We start from the raw sequence: 16,756 nt of genomic DNA, 5'->3' as shown, positions 1-16,756 counted from the left end.
TGACAACAGACTTGACTGGAAAAACAACACCAAGGCTGTTTACAAGAAGGGGATGAGCAGACAATTTTCTAAGGAAGGTGAGATCCTTCAATGTATGCAGCGGGATGTTGGAGATCTTTTACTAGTCTGTTGAAGTGAGTGCGGTCTTCTTTGCTGCTTTATGTACGGGGAGCAGCATTGGTGCTGGTGATGCAAAAAGACAAAATAAACTTATCAAAAAGGCTGGATCCATCCTTGGCTACAACTTGGACTCTTTTGAGTTAGTGGTGAAGAGAAGGTCACTAAACAAACTGCGGGCAATCTGGCGCATTCTCTCCTTGACCTACTGAATAAGCAGTGGAGCATCCTTTCAAACAGATTCATTCAGTTCCGCTGTAACCAGGATTATTTCAGAAAATCTTTCCTACCAAATGCATTAAGCATGTAAACAGCTCATCTGGGTGCGGCAGGAGAATGCACATCATAGTACAATAGTCTCTGCTTTATTATTTAGTATATTACTATTGCGTAAAACAAGAGAGAATCTGCAGATGCTGGAAATCTGAGTAAGGAAAACAAAATACTGGCGGAAGTTAGCGGGCCGGGCAGCATCTATGGAAAAAAAGTACAGCCTGGCCTGCTGAGTTCCTCTAGCATTTTGTGTTGTGTGTGTTGTTATTATTGTGTATATTATACCACACTTTATTATTAGTTAAGTCTACACACTGCTAAGTTGTGTTTTTAATTGTTGCTGTGGTAACAAAAGAATTTCCCACTCAGGATCAATAATGTGTTATTAAATCAGCCATGATGGCCTAATTCTGCTCCTATGTCTTATGGTCCTAAATATTCACCTATCTCCAGCTTAATGGGGCAGCAGGGTGGTGGAGTAGTTTGTGTACGGCTTTTGCAGCAGCGACCCAGCATTTTCGGTGGAGAGTTTGTACGGTTTCCCCGTGACTCCGTGGGTTGCCTCTGGATGCTCCCACATTCCAGAGACATCCAGGTCAGTAGGTTTTCAGCGTCTGCAGAATCTCGCGTCCCTGACAACAGAACCAATGCTCCATGGTTTGCATTGGATGAGCCAAATGTCATGCAGTACAGAGGATTGAGCGGCGACCCGGTTCGGGGTATAGAAGAACATGAGGGGTGTAGCCAGTGTAAAAGCGCACAGTTTTACTTTCAGGGAGGGTGTGCTAAATACAAGAGAGCTCTGGTTTAAGATCAGAGGCGTGAGATTTAAAAGGGTCATCGGATATCTTTTTAACACAACGGGGGGTGCACAGTAGGAATGAGCTGCCAGAAGCACTGATCGTTTAAAAGGCTTATTTAAAAGGTTTAGGGGGGCAATGGTCCAGCGAACGCAGATGGGACTACCTCGCCGGACGACACATGGATGTGTTAGGCCGACTGTCGTGCCTCCGTTCTGTAAGCTCTATGGAAGTCCAAAACTCTGCAAGTCTTTAAGGGGAGTGTGGCCGCTAAGAGTGTATCGCAGGACTGGTAACACAATCCCATGCGTAGTTCAGCATGAGTGAAATGTGTTGAGATACTGTTTGGTTCATACTGGACCCAGCCTGCGCCTTTCCTTCATCTCTTGTCTCTTATCTTTTGCAGCACGGCAACGATGCTGCAAATTGGAGACAGCCATAATCACACGAGGTTCGGCAGATGCTGGAAATCCAGAGTAACACACAAAATGTTGGAGGAACTCAATAAGTCAGGCAGCATCCATGGAGAGGAGCAGAGTTCATGTTTCAGTCTGAGATCCTTCAGGACCCACGAGAAACCACCGTGAGCCAAGAGCAGCAACTAGTCCCCCCCACCCCACGATTGGAGATTAAACCCCGCCCACTGACCATCTTGATGGCTCGTTGACAGCTCATACTCAGGCCTTTTCTACCGGGACCAAATGTCTCTTATTATCAAGGACATTCAGAAAGAATTTTTAAAAATTAAGTAACTAAATAAAAGCTTAAAATTTAATGGGTTATTTCAGGTCATAATGGTTTTATTTCAGGCAATTAAAATATATGCTTTATGCATCGAACATTACAGCATAGTACAGACTTTTCAGCCCAAAATGTTGTGCCAACCTTTAACCTACTCTAGGGATCAATATAATACTTCCTCCTATATAACACTCCATTTTTCTATCATCCATGTGCCTATAATAAGCGTGTCCTGTATCTAGTAACACCCCTGGCAGTGTTTTCCAAGCTCCCACCACTCTCTGTATAGAAAATTTACCTCAGACAAACCCTGTAGATTCCTCCAATCACCTTAAAGTTATGCTGCCTCACATTATGCTTTCTATATTGAGATACTTATAGATATATGCAAACATGTCCGTATACAAATCTTTAGGTGTGTGTTGTTTTTCACCGAATCTACCGTTTTTCTTTGTTCTGCTGTGAATGCCTGCAAGAAAATGAATCTCGGGGGACGTACACGCACTTTGATAATTACTTTGAACATTAAAAATCAAACATATATACAGGAATTTAAACTCATGTCACATGTTTGCGATGGTACATTGATGCATTTAGATGAGATCTGCACATCGACATAGATAACATATCAGACCATAATACATAAGAACAAATTAGGCCATTCGGTCCATTAGATTGCTCAGCCGTTCCATTATAGCTGATTTATTAACTCTCTCAACCCCATTCCCCTGAAACCTTTGCTGTCCTTGTTAATTAAGAACCCCTCAACTTCTGTTTTAAACCTTCAGCCAGAGAGTGATGAATCTGTGATATTTGTTGCCACGGGCAACTGAGGAGGTCAAGTCTTTTTGTATATTCAAGGCAGAGGTTGATAGATTCTTGATCGGTCAGGGCATGAAAGGATACGGGGGGGGGGGGGGTGCGGGAGTGCGAAGTCAAAGGCAGGAGATTGGGGCTGAGAGGAAAATTGGATTAGCGATGATGAAATGGCAGAGCAGACAGTAGCTTAAGGTCTTATGGTCTAGATATACCCAGTGACTTGGCCGTCTGAGGCATGTATGTCTTTTTAAAAAAATATAAAACCGGGTTAAGAGTGAAATTAATTGTACCAGCTCCCGATTTGATTCATACTGGAAGGACTGGATATCATGGAAGGGTGATATTCAAGTCAATATGAGAAAACATCGTGTACGTGGATGGCACACAAATACTCTCACCTTTTAGAGGTGGGTTGAAAATAAGCGAGGTGCAAGTGGATCAAATCGTGAGCATTGATAAAAAGAACAACATGCCAGTGGAGCTCGCAGCGAGAAGAGAAACAAAAAAAAACCTCACAAGTCTACTGTTACATATGCAATGATGAGGCTCCAGCTTCCTGTCTGGACACTGTATTTGAATGTGGAGAAGAGAGAGAGAGAAAAATCCCCCTTCCCTTTGAGCCGCAGCTGACGGAAATGCAATTCACACTCGAATGATATGCAGACACTGCCAGAAACTACAGGCAGTACGGTTCCTCCTCGATACACGAACACAGCCCGTTAAAACTCGGAAGGCAAGCACGAGCGAAAGACACAGCGTTAGCACCGAGAGGTGAGGGGGGGATCTGCCGTTTGTCACCGTTACCTGGATTAACCCTTCACCTCTCGCAGGGCCGGGCAGGAGGACCCAGGCGCCCTTCCCGTCACCCGCACACTATGGAAGCAGAAGCCCTGTACAATTTTGTGGCGTCGGCCGCGGATGAGCTGAGCTTCAACAAGGCAGATATTCTGAAGGTGAGTCTTGAACAGCTATCTCGAGCACAGTTCGGTAATTAAAACTGGCGCCGCATTCGTCCAGTTAATATACAATATGGTATGCTTTCGAAAGGGCTATTCAACCTTACCGGCCATTTATCAAAACGATGCTGGAGTTGTTTATGAAATAAACTTAGTCAGCCAGGGTTGTATGTCAGCAATTGCTTGGCCATACAATTGCTTGCTCCATATAAAATTTGAAGCATGCGGTTTGACCCTTTCTTGCCCCCAACCAAAAAAATTAGAGGGAATGATCTCCCCTTTATTTCTATAAAGAAATGCTCCCAACCATGCCTCCCGCCTATCCCTAACCCGAAATGAAGACCCAGCTCAAATTTTAATGCTTCTAGGTTCCTTCACCACCTTCCAATGCAGGATTTTCTGCTGATGTACTTCACAGCCATAACACATTTTCCACACTTGAAATACCATGTTCTGTTCTGGTTGCCTAATTATAGGAAGGCTCTGGAGGCTTTAGAGAGTGTGCAGAGGAGATTTACCAGGATGATGCCTGGATCAGTTGAGCAAAGGAGAATGAGAGATGTATTGGTAGAGGTGCTAAGAGACATAGATCAAATGGACAGCCAGAGACTTTTTTCAGGGGCGGAAATAGCTAATACGTGACCGCGGAATTTTAAAGTGATTGGAGTAAAATATGGGGGGGGGGGGGGGAATGTCAGAGGTCAAAACTTGGGAAGAGTGGTGGATGCTTTGCCAGAGATGGCAGTAGAGTTTGATACATTAGGGGTATTTGAGAAGCTTTTGGGGAGGTAGATGAATGATTAAAAAAATCGTGTAGGAGGGAAAGGTTAGATTGATCTTATAGTAGATTAGAAGGTCAGCACAACAACATGGGTCAAAGGGCCTGTACTGTGCTGTAGTGCTCTATGTTTTATTAAGGATTCTAATTTAACTTGTGCTTGTCCCAAGTTAATTCATGGATTAACTTTCATGTTTGTCAGGTTCTTCAACTCAACTGCACTGAAGAAATCCTGACTATATGCAGGTTACACAGGAAAATAGCAAAGATCTGGTATCCTGATCAAATGGTTAAGATAGAGCTTAAACTGAACTATTGCAAGATCTTTGTAGCTCAATATTCATCAGGTTAATTATCACAGTTAAGTTTATGGTAACTTTATTTCTCAAATTTTACTACAGGTAGGAAAATAAAACTGTATTTGTAATAGAGTGAATGCCATTAGTAAATATTAAATAAAAGTGTTTACTTTAATTTTGTTAAATTGGCACAGAAGCTAGCTTTAAGCAAGTCAAAAATTAGCCTGTATGAAACAAAATAATTACTGTTTGGGAACATTATTGAATTTATTGCTATAACTTCTGAGATTTCCACTGAGAAAATAACGAGGAATCACAATAGGAGGTTTTCATTTAAATTTACAAGTAGTATGTGAAATATTTAACACTGATAATCTCATGAAAATGTTTGTAATATACCTAATTATCTTTCCCCCACTTGCTAACTCCTTCACAGTACCAGCCTCCCCCATTGGACCTGTACACTTACATTAATTTCAAATCTGAAATTAGAATCTAAATGGGGTTTATCATCGTTGACTTAGATGAAGTGAAATTTGCTTTGTGATAGCAGTACATAAAAATTCACCAAGTACAAAAATAACTAAATAGTGCAAAATAAAAGGAACTATAAGGAAGTGATCATGGATTCAGAAATCTGATGGCAAAGGGAACAAAGCTGTTTCTGAATTATTCAGTCTGGGTCTTCAGGCTCCTGTATTCCTCCCTGATGGTAGGAATGAGAAGTGGGAACGTTCAGATTGATGAGGGGCTTTATTGATGGATGCCATTTTCTTTGAGGCCTTGCCTCTTTGTGGAGTCCTCAGTGGTAAAGAGAATTGTGCTGGTAACGGAGCTGGCAGAGTCTACAGCCCTCAGCAGCTTCTTACGATCATGTGCATTGGAGTTATAATACCAGGCTGTGATGCAACCAGTCAGAAATGTTAAGCTTAAAATGAAAGAAGAACAGTTCGAGCCCATCTTCAGGCCATGGTCATGATCTCCAGGACAAAGTGCATTATAATCTCCTTAGTCTGTCTTTGTGCCCGGACTATGTTACAAGCGAAAAATAATGAATGGCAAAGTAAAACTTGCAATGTCTGGAACACCATTTACTGGGCACCGCTCATCTGCCTGCATCTCATCCCAGTGATCTCATTACATCACTTCTGTCAAAGTAAATTTATTATGTAAATATGAATGTTATCATAGAATCTCAAGATGATATTTTTCTTGCAAATGTTTACAGGATATTAAAAAAATGCAGTAGAATGTATGCAAAACTGTATGGAGAATATGAGTTGTTGAGTCCTTCAAAGTGAGACTATAGGTTGTGGACTAGGTTCAGAGTTGAGGTCAGTGAAGTTATCTACGCTGGTTCAGGAGCGTAATGGTTGTAGGGTAATAGCTGTTCCTGAACCTGGTGATGTGGGACCTAAGGGTTCAATACCTTCTGCCTGGTGGTGGTAGCACGAAGAGGTTATGGCCTGGATGGTGGATGTCCTTGATGATGGATGCTGCTTTTGTTTTGTGGCAGCACTCCCTGTAAAAGTGCTTCGTGATGGGGAGGGCCCTTCCTGTGATGCACTGGGCTGTATCCACCACTTCCTGCTGACTTTTCCGTTCTTGGGCATTGGTGTTCCCATGCCAGACCGTGAAGCATTGTGCAACGATCACAAACAAGAGAAAATCTGCAGATGCTGGAAATCTAAACAACACGCACATGATGATGGAGGAACTCAGCAGGCCAGGCGGCATCTATGGAAACATTGATGGGCCGGGACCCTTCATCAGGACTCCATTATCTACATTTTCATGTGCCTATATAACCTATGATCTTCCTAAACATTTCAATCGTATCTGCCTCCACCACCACTCTTCTCCTGATGAAGGATCTTGGCCCAAACTTCGACTGTAGTCTTTCCCATGGTTGCTGCCTGGCCTGATGAGTTCCTCCAGCATTTTGTGTGTGTGGCACCATGCATCTATAGAAGTTTGTTAAAGTTTTAGCTGACATGCCAAATCTATGCAAGCTTCTAAGAAGAGGCACTGTTGTGCCATCTTTGTAATGGCACTTGTGTGCTGGTCCGAGGACAAATCCTTTGATATGGTAACAGCAAGTGCTGATCAAATGGCCACAATCAACAGTAATTATCTGGTAAGGACTAACACGGGATGACACAGACATCACTAGAGATTCACGATCATTCTTCAACATTAGAGACTGACATTTATTTCCTTTGTTATGCTTTTTACTTGTGGAGTGCAGTCACTGAATGAAGAAAACTTGGCAGTCAATTAACATATAGTATAGGTCCAATAAATGGCAAGGCATTGAATGACCAAAATAATCTGTTTCAGGGATAACCATGGACCAGGTAATCTCTGTATTGCGTGTGTTGAATGTAAGGCTCGTTCAATGAGTAACTGACGTTGAACATAGAACAGTATTGCAAGGGAACAGGCCCCGCAGCTCACAATGTTTTGAATACTTAATCTAGTGATGCTGAATTAAATTAATGCTTTCTGCCTACACATGGTCCATATCTCTCCATTATCTACATATTCATGTGCCTATACAACACATCCTCTGAAACATTTCAATTGTATCTGCCTCCACCACCACTACTGGTAGTTCATTCCAGGCACTCACCACTTCTTGTATTTTTTTTTAAACCCTCCCCACTCATCTCCTTACCTTAAATGCATGCCATCTGATATTCTGCATTTTGACCCAGCTGTCTCCTCTATCTCTGCTTCTCATCAGTTTATAAACCTCGATCAGATCTCTCCTCAGCCTCTGGAGAAAACAGCCCTAGTTTTTGCAACCTCTCCTTGTAGCACATGCCTTCTAATCCAGTCAGCATCCTAGTAAAACTCCTCTACGCCTCTCCAAAGCCTCGACGTCCTTCCTGTAACGGGGCAACTAGAATTGAATGCAGTAACCCAGATGTGGCCTAACCAAAGTTTTTTTTAAGTGTACAACATAACTTCCTAACTTTTGAACAGTTAAATGAACTTTGTACAATGCTGACTTTGAATTCAGTTCCAAAAGTGTACAAAAGAAAGTCTTGTAATGATGCATACCATGATGATGTCAGACTAGGCTGATTTTTAGGTTTGTAGGGATGGTGTTAGGGACAGCACAGGGAGTTAGGGGTTAAATAGTCATTTCAAAACTGAGTGTTCACTAATTTTCAACATCCATTAATAAAAGATCCACTATTCTTCATCGTGAGTCTTCACTTCTGGTCAAAATGGCAATAAGCTGTGTGGTCCATCAGGGTTTTCTAGGTTTGTAGGGATGGTTCTGAGGACAGTGCAGGAGTTGGAAGTCCCGTTATGGTTTAGGGAGAGCTGGAGGTCAAAGGCAGGAAGTGAAGAGTCAAGGGCAGGAACTGGTGGGTGGGGGGTGGTTGCTACTAATTGTGTTGTTCTGCTGACCATTGTGGGCAAGTTGAGTTGGAATACGTAGTGATACTTGCAGGCCACCCCCCCCCCCCCCCCAGCACACCCTTGGGTGTTAACGCAAACGATGCATTTCACTGTATGTTTCGATGTACGTGTGACAGATCCGAATCTGGAATGACCTTGGTCGTAGGTTGAACAGTTACCCATTTTTCCAGCAGCAACTGGAAGCGAAGTGCAGAGAGAGAAAAAATTTGTTAATGCAGCTATGCTTGACACCAGACCCCACTGAGATTGACTCTGCTGTGGACCGATTAGTTTGGATCATGGCTTGCATCTCATCATTTGGCAGAGGTAACATAGCAACCTAGTTGACGAAGGATGTTCCCAGTCTGTCTCAATAGACAGAGGCAATGACTTTTGAGAGGTCAATAGAAGTCACATCCTGTGGCTATTGCTGCCCTCTGCGAACTGGAAATGAGATAGAAGTCATCGTCACAGAGAGCTACAGACTCTTCGGCCCATCTGGTCCATCATTATTCTGTCTAGCCCCTTTTACCCACACCTGGCCCATAGCCCTCCATACCCCTCCTGTCCATGTACTTATCCATACTTCTCTTAAATGTTGCAATCAAGCCCATATCCACCACTTCTGCTGGCAGCTCGTTCCCCATTTGTACCATCATCTGAGTGAAGAAGTTTGGCATCAGGCTCTCCTTAAACATTTCACCTTTCTCCCTTGAACTATGACCTATAGTTGCAGTCTCGCCCAACTTCTGGAAAAAAACCTGTGCTTGCATTAATCCTTACTATATGCTTCATAATTTTGTATATCTCAAATATACAGATATGGGTGAAAGTCATATCTCTCATGGCTCTAAATGAAAGCATTTCGTACTCCAATTTGAGGAGCAGCTGGGAGACAATGAGGGGGCAGTGGTAGTGACACTCCCTCTGTAGTCATGACAACCGTTTTTTTTCTGTTTGTATTTGAAGATGGTATCAATTAAATTTGTTTATTATTATTACATGTATTGAGGTACAGTGAAAAACTTGTTTTACATATGGATTTGTCTATATGTTTGTCCATCCAGAACATTTCATTACAACAGTGCATTGAGGTAGTGCATTGTAAAACAATACAGTGCAGAATATAGTCTTACAGAGAAAGTATAATACAGCTAGACAGTAAGATGTAAGGTCAAAACAAGATAGATTGTGAGATCAAGAGTCCATCAAATGCCCAAAAGAGGTTCACAGAAGCACAAACCACCAAAAATTGTCATTCAGCCAAAGGAGATTATGTCAGGGTAAGAAACTAAATGGTAGTGAAGTGGTTAGCACCGCTCTTTATGGTACAGGCGACCTGGGTTCAATTCCCGCTGCTGTCTGTAAGAGTTTGTACGTTCTCCCTGTGACCGCGTGGGTTTCCATCTGAGTGCTCTGGTTTCCCCCCACAGTCCAAAGACGAATGAGTTGGTAGGTTAATTGGTTATTGTTAGTTGTCCCATGATTAGGCTAGGGATAAATCGGGAGATTGCTGGGCGGTACGGCTCGAAGGGCCAGAAAGGCCTGTTCTGCACTGTATCTCAATAAATAAATGGCTTCTCCAAGTCGACACTGCGAGGACTAAGGCCCTAATTTTCCAAAGATGTCTCCTATGGATAGGAAATATAGCTTGCACATCTGATACCAGACACTGTTTTCCCAATGTTCTATCACAGCATGAAATTTCCAGCAGAAAAAAAGAAAGAGGTTCAAAATCTCTTGCGAAACTGTGATGTCTGCACTGGTTCCTCACTCATGACCTACCAAAATGGATAAGCATCACTCAGGATGGCATTGAAAACTTTGTGTCCATTAACCAGGAGGGCACATCAGTCCAGTGTGACTGAGAGGATTATGCCAACCCCTAAATTACCCTGTGCGGCACTTCCCACATCATCTATGGAGAATCTTGTAAACTCAACGTGGCTTCATCACACTTCATCATGCCCAAGGAATTGGGAGCAAGTTATCTGTGATCCCTAGAAATTGCCTCAAAACATGTGCCAAAGAAGTGGAGAGTATATTGACTGGCTACATTACAACCTGATATGGAAACACCAATGCCCCTGAACAGAAAATCGTACAAAAAGTAGTGGGTATGGTCTAGTCCATCATGGGTATAACCCTCCCCACCATTGAGCATGTCTACACAAAGCGTTGTCGCAGAAAACCAGCATCCATCATCAGGAGCTCCCACTACCCAGGTCGTGCTCTCCTCTCACTGCTGCCATTATTAAGGATGAGGTTTTGAGGTACTTGGAGACTAATAATAAAATAGGTCAAATCAGCATGGTTTCAATGAAGGGAAATCTTGCCTGACATATCTGTTTGAGTTCTTCAAGGAAGTAACAAGCAGGGTGGACAAAGGAGAGGCAGAGGATGTCATTTACTTGGATTTTCAGAAGGCATTTGATAAGGTGGTATACATGAGGCTGCTTAACAAGATAAAATCCTATGTCATTACAGGAAAGATACTGGCATGGATAGAGGAATGGCTGACAGTCAGGAGGCAGCGAGAGGAAGCAATGTGATTGTAGCAGGACTTAGACACATTGGAAGAATGGGCAAAATGTGGCAGATGGAATACTGTGTTGGGAAATGTATAATGCATTTTGGTAAAAGGAACAATAGTGCAGACTATTATCTTAATGGAGAGAAGGTTCAAACATCAGAAGTGTAGAGGAACTCTACACTCGTGCAAGAATCACCAAAGGTTAATTTACAGGTTGAGTCTGTGGTAAAGAAGGCAAATGCAATGTTGGCATTTATTTCGAGGGGAATAGAATATAAAAACAAGGAGATAATCCTGAGCCTTTATAAGATATTAGTCAGGCCACACTGGAGTATTGTCAAAAGTTTTGGACCGTTGGAGAGAGTCTGGGGAGGTTCATGTGGATGATTCTGAGAAGGAAGGGGTTAACATGTGAGGAGTGTTTGGCAGCTTTGGGCCTGTACTCGCTAGAATTCTGAAGAATGTGTGGGGATCTCATTGAAACCTATCAAATGTTGAAAAGACTAGATAGGGTGGATGTGGAGAGGATGTTTCTTATGTAGGAGGGTATCCAGAACTAAAGGGCACAGCCTCAGAATTGAGGAGCGACCTTTTAGAGCAGAGGTAAGGAGGAATTTTTTTTAGCCAGAGAGTAGTGAATCTGTGGAATGCTCTGCCACAGAGTGCGATGGAGGCTGAGTCCATGGGTATATTTAAGGAGGAAGTTGATTGTGTCCTGATCGTTCAGGACATCAAAGGATATGGTGAGAAAGCAGGTGCTTCAGGTTGAGTGGGATCTGGGATCAGCCTGATGGAATGGCGGAGTAGACTCGATGGGCTGAATGACCTAATTTTGCTCCTGTGTTTTATGGTCTTTATACCTCTGTACCCATGCAACATATTCGTTCACACACCCATCAATTTACCTTTGATTTTTCTTGTTAACCACCTGTATGGAGGGGAAAATTCCAGTGGCCAATTACCTCAGCGCTGAACTGACTATATAGACTACTGACCCACTTTCAGGGTCTCTGACTTTGTTATGTACCTGTATGTTTTTTCACGGATTCTATTGTATTTGTTTTCCTGTGGGTGCCTTCAAGAAAGTGAGTCTCAGGGTTGCAAATGGTATACTCATAATAAATTTACTTTGAACTTTGAAAGTAGAACACCCAGATGAAGCCCACATTGTCACAGAGAGAATTTGCAAACTCTGGACAGAAAGCACCAGAAGTCAGAATTGAACCTGGTTTTCCCAGAGCTAAGAGGCAACAGCTTTTATCTGCTATGTTACAGTGCCACCACCTGGTACCAGCAATCAACTTGAGTCATCGATAGGAGCAGAAAATGGCATTCATTGGCTGGTGGTCAGAGGATGAGCAATTTAAAGGAAAATATGAGGTAAAACAGGGGAAAAAGAAAGTCTTCTGGCTTTGCTGAGGGGATTTACTGACATTTCGGTCGCTGTTGTCTCTTCTCATTTAGAGAAAATAATATCAAAAATTGACTTAATAAACCCCAAAAAACATTTTGCGTTTATACAGTGCTTCTCGTATAAGGAAATGTCACCATTTGAACATTAGCAAACTAAACTTGAGTCTTTTGACAACTTGTGTTCCGTTCTGGTCACTTCATTACAGGAAGGATGTGGAAGCTTTAGAGAGGGTGCAGAGGAGATTTACCAGGATGCTGCCTGGATTACAGAGCATGTCTTATGTAGAAAGGTGGAGCAAACTTTTTTTCTTTGGAGCAAAGGAAGTTGAAAGGCGACTTAATTGAGGTGTGTAAGATGATAAGAGGCGTTGATAGAGTGACCGTCAGTGACTTTTTCACAGGGCGTCCATAGCTAATATGAGAGGACATACTTTTAAGGCGATTGGAGTAAAGTTTAGGGAAGGTGGCTGAGATATATTTTTACACCGAGAGTGATGGGTGCATGGGACACACTGCCAGTGGTGGTGATGGAGCCAGGTACATTAGGGATGTTTCCGAGACTCTTATATAAGCACATGGGATAAAAGAAAAATTGAGGACAGTGAGTTGTGTGAGATTGATCATGGACAGGAGAAAATCTGCAGATGCTGGAAATCCTAGCAACACACACTAAATGCTGGAGGAACTCAGCAGGCCAGGCAGCATCTATGGATAAGAGTAAGCAGTTGACGATTTGGGCCGAGACTCTTCATCAAGACCATGGAGTTGATTTATATAGGTCAGGAAAACATTGTGGGCCAAGGGCCTGTACTGTGGTGTACTGTTCTATGTCTCCAAACCATCAAGGGGAACATTAGAGCAGATTGGTGGTGGTGTGGATAGCGCCAACATTTGTCAAAGTAAACAATAGGTTATCGAGAATTTCAGTGTGCTGTGATGCACCTTGGGAGGTCAAATGCAAGAAGGAAATTTAGTAACTTGAAGGACCCTGAGAAATGTTAATGTACAGAAAGATCTTTGCGTTCAAGTCCATAGTCCACTGAAAGTGGCAACACAATTGGATAAGCTGGTAACGAAGAAGTCAGGCATGCTTGTCTTCATCAGCTGGAGTTTTGGGTATACAGGTGGCCCCCATTTCTTGAACATTTTACGACAGCTCGCTGTTACGAAAGACCTACATTAGTACCTGTTTTCACTAACCAAAGGGGATTTTCGCTTTTACGAAAAAAAGACGCCCGCTTTATACGTGTGTTTACCCGGAGAAAGACTACAATGACCATGAAGCCTTGTGCGGGCAGTTGTTTGCGCATGCGTGTATGCGTAGGTGTGTACGTGCCGATTTTTTTTTTGTTCTCCAAATCGATTTTGGCTCGCTGTCTTTCTGAGTTTGATAAGTGAAACTACACTGTGCATACAATATTTGTACTTTATATAGGGTATATATTTATCATATCATTCCTGCTTTTACTATATGTTCGTGTTATTTTAGGTTTTATGTGTTATTTGGTATGATTTGGTAGGTTATATTTTGGGTCTGGGAATGCTCAAAAATTTTTCCCATATAAATTAATGGTAATTGCTTCTTCACTTTACAGCTTTTTGGCTTACAAACGGTTTCATAGGAACGCTTTACCTTCGAATAGCGGGGGAAACCTGTAAAACTTTAACTAGGCCACATTTAGAATATTGTATGAAGTACAGGACAACACAGTAATGTAACGGTTTGCAAAACGCTTCACAGTGCCAGTGACCCGGGTTCAATTCCTGCCACTGTCTGTAGGGAGTGCCTAGGTTTCCTCCCACTGTACAAAGATGAACGGGTCAATAGATTAATTGGTCCCATGGGTGTAATTGGGCAGCACCAGCCCATTAAGTAAATACTGGTCACTACTGTACAGTGTAAGTTTTGGAGATGATGCAGAAGATATTCTTTGCTCAGATTGGTGCACTAAGCCAAGCATGGGTTATCTTCTCTGGGGCATCAGAAGCTGAGGGGATGACCTGATAGAAATGTATAAAGTTATGAGAGGTAGAGATAGGGCAGGCAGTCCAAGACTTTTACCCCCCACGGATGGAAGTGCCTAATTTTAGAGGGCTTCAGTTTATAGTGAGGGAGGGGGGAGTTTAAGAGATATGTGCAAGGCAAGGTTTGTTTTTACACAACAGTAAGTGCCTGGTATGCACTGCTTGGGGAAGAAGTGAAAGAAGATATGATATCAACATTTAAGAGACATTTTGACAGCCATATGAGCTGTCAGGGATGGAAGATGGAAGGTGCCTACGTGCAGGCAGATGGGATTAGTTTAGACTGGCTCATAGTCGGCAGAGAAATTGTGGGCTGAAGGCCTGTCTGTGTACTGTACTGCTCTATGTTCCATGTATGTTCTAAAGAGTGGAAAAAAGAGCTCTGCCATGCAGTTTTAAACCACCTCTTACTCACTTCTTATGTCTAAATGACTGGCAGCTTTAAGGGGAAGTGAAAGTGAAGCAGTCAGCACATGACAGCATATGTCTGAAGTAACGTGGGCATTGCCCAGCTACGGTGACATGGTTTGTGGAGATATTTTGGCTGCAGGGTAATGAGGAAAAACAGGGAGACAGTAATATACACTCACAACCAACGGACAAGGAAGGCTTGGAAGGCAGTGTATGTGGGGTGGGGGTATGGATGGGATGGCAAATGGGTGTTGATGCTTGCTCCCCCTTAAGTCATCTCAGCAATGTGGAGAACTGCTTCTCCGTGAGTGGTCCCCGGAGTGAGGCCGCCTTGCCCCGCTCGTAGCTCCAGGCTTTCCTCCATTGCCACGTGGAGCCTGAGAATGGCAAGAAAACGACCACCAGACTCGCTATTTCCACCGATGGAGTTTCAAGACACTGTGTGGTTTTGAGGCGATAGAAGACACCCACTAGACACTTCCTGTAAGGAAGCAGCGAGACAAGGTTCAGTTTGCTGTACTGAGATTCTTTAGATGTAATTCAATGTACGTTCATTTAGAGCTATAGAGTCATAGAGCACTGCAACACAGAAACAGGCCCTTCAGCCCATCTAGTCCATTCCAACTGTTATTCTGCCTAGGCCCATAGAACCCCACCCAGACCATAACCCTCCATGTTCCTCCCATCTATGTACGTATCCAAACTTCTCTTAAGTATTGCAACTGAACTTGCATCTACCACTTCCGCTGCCAGCTCATTCTATATTCGCAATGCCCTCTAAAGAAGTTCCCCCTCGGGTCTCCCTTAAATATCAGCTTTCACCCTTAAACTATGTCCTGTCATTCTAGTATCACCCAAAAGCTGGGGGGGGGGAGGGTGCTACCTGCTTGCATTTACTCTATCTATACCCCTCATAACTTTGAACTACCCTCTGGTTATCATCTCCGGAATGGCTGGGCTCTTTTATTTTGTATACAGAATGTCCTCCACAGCTACTGGAGGCAATTACCGTAGATTCCGGACTACAGAGCGCACCTGATTAAAAGCCGCTGGCTCTAATTTTAGAAAGAAAATCAATTTTGTACTTGTACAGGCCGCACCGGATTTTAGGCCGCACCGGATTTTCAGCCGCAGGTGTCCCACGTTGTAATATGAGATATTTACACAGAAAGATATTACACGTGAGGATTTTTTAACTTTTAATTAAATCCATATGGTAACATAAACAAATACATATTGCAAATGCTTTTTTTCGAACCGTGCCTGTAACGCGGCTACTTTTAAATATACGTTGCGTATACTTTTTTACTGAACAACATTCCAATATCTCCTAACGACTGGTAAAAAATATATATACTGCAGCCTACCAGGAAAAGTTATTGATCGCCTTTAACTTAAAAGCAGCGTTTTCGCTCCGCCGCTCGCCCCCCGCCTTCCCGTTTATCGCAAACCGGCATTTTTCCCACAAGACGCGGCGAAACCGGGTGTGACGTCATAGCATCCCGGGATGTAGTACAGAAAACAAATATAGTTAAAACAGTTCTAACTTTAACTAACAAATGAATTACTAAGCGAAAATATTATAAACTAAATAACTGCCATAAAGGCAGCACAATGCTTTTCTTCGAGTGTTTTCCATGTTGATGAGGGTGAGTACAAATGACTGATTTACAATAATTTAATTGTGAAAGTGCGCTTGATTTATCGTACAATTTCATTGGACCTCTGTGAACTACTCATCAATTTTATTGGTCTACTGTTACGAGGCAAAATGTTTTTGGCGGCATGAAAAAAAACCATGCATTAGCCGCCCCGTATTAAAGGCCGCAGTGTTCAAAGCTGTTCAAAATGTGGGAAAAAAGTAGCGGCTTATAATCCGACATCTACGGTACCCAGTCAAGCCCTTTTTAGAATTTTGTAGATTTTAACCCCTTCATTTTGCTCTGTCCTCAAAGTTCAAAACTCAAAGTAAGTTTATAATCAAACATACCATATACTGCGTTGAGGTTCATTTTCTCGTAAGCGTTCACAATAGAATAAAGAAGTACAATATAATCAATGAAAAACAGCACAAAGATTGACAACCGATGTGCAAAAGAAGACAAATTGTGAAAATGCAATAAATAAATGAATAATATGGAGAGCAAGAGCTGCAGAGTCCTTGATAGTGAGTCCAT

General features: G+C 42.6%; 1 protein-coding gene across 3 annotated transcripts in view; it reads left to right on the top strand.

Annotated features, from left to right (window-relative positions):
• Window positions 1-16,756, top strand: part of LOC140735326 (GRB2-related adapter protein-like) — a 272,392-nt gene that overhangs the window by 205,544 nt on the left and 50,092 nt on the right. Inside the window, exon 1 of one of the 3 annotated variants that reach the window (XM_073060241.1) lies at window positions 3,184-3,703. The exons of 1 other annotated variant lie outside the window; for it this stretch is intronic. In XM_073060241.1, coding sequence (XP_072916342.1) covers window positions 3,626-3,703 — 78 coding nt within the window. In that variant the 5' untranslated portion in view covers window positions 3,184-3,625. Of the gene's footprint in view, window positions 1-3,183; window positions 3,704-16,756 lie in introns of those variants that run through there. One more of the 3 variants, XM_073060239.1, reaches the window with a different exon arrangement.

The sequence above is a fragment of the Hemitrygon akajei genome, chromosome 11 (genome assembly GCF_048418815.1).
Source record: "Hemitrygon akajei chromosome 11, sHemAka1.3, whole genome shotgun sequence".
Classification (NCBI taxonomy): domain Eukaryota; kingdom Metazoa; phylum Chordata; class Chondrichthyes; order Myliobatiformes; family Dasyatidae; genus Hemitrygon; species Hemitrygon akajei.
The sequence above is the reverse complement of the archived record's forward strand: the minus strand, read 5'-3'. Positions and strand labels throughout refer to the sequence as shown.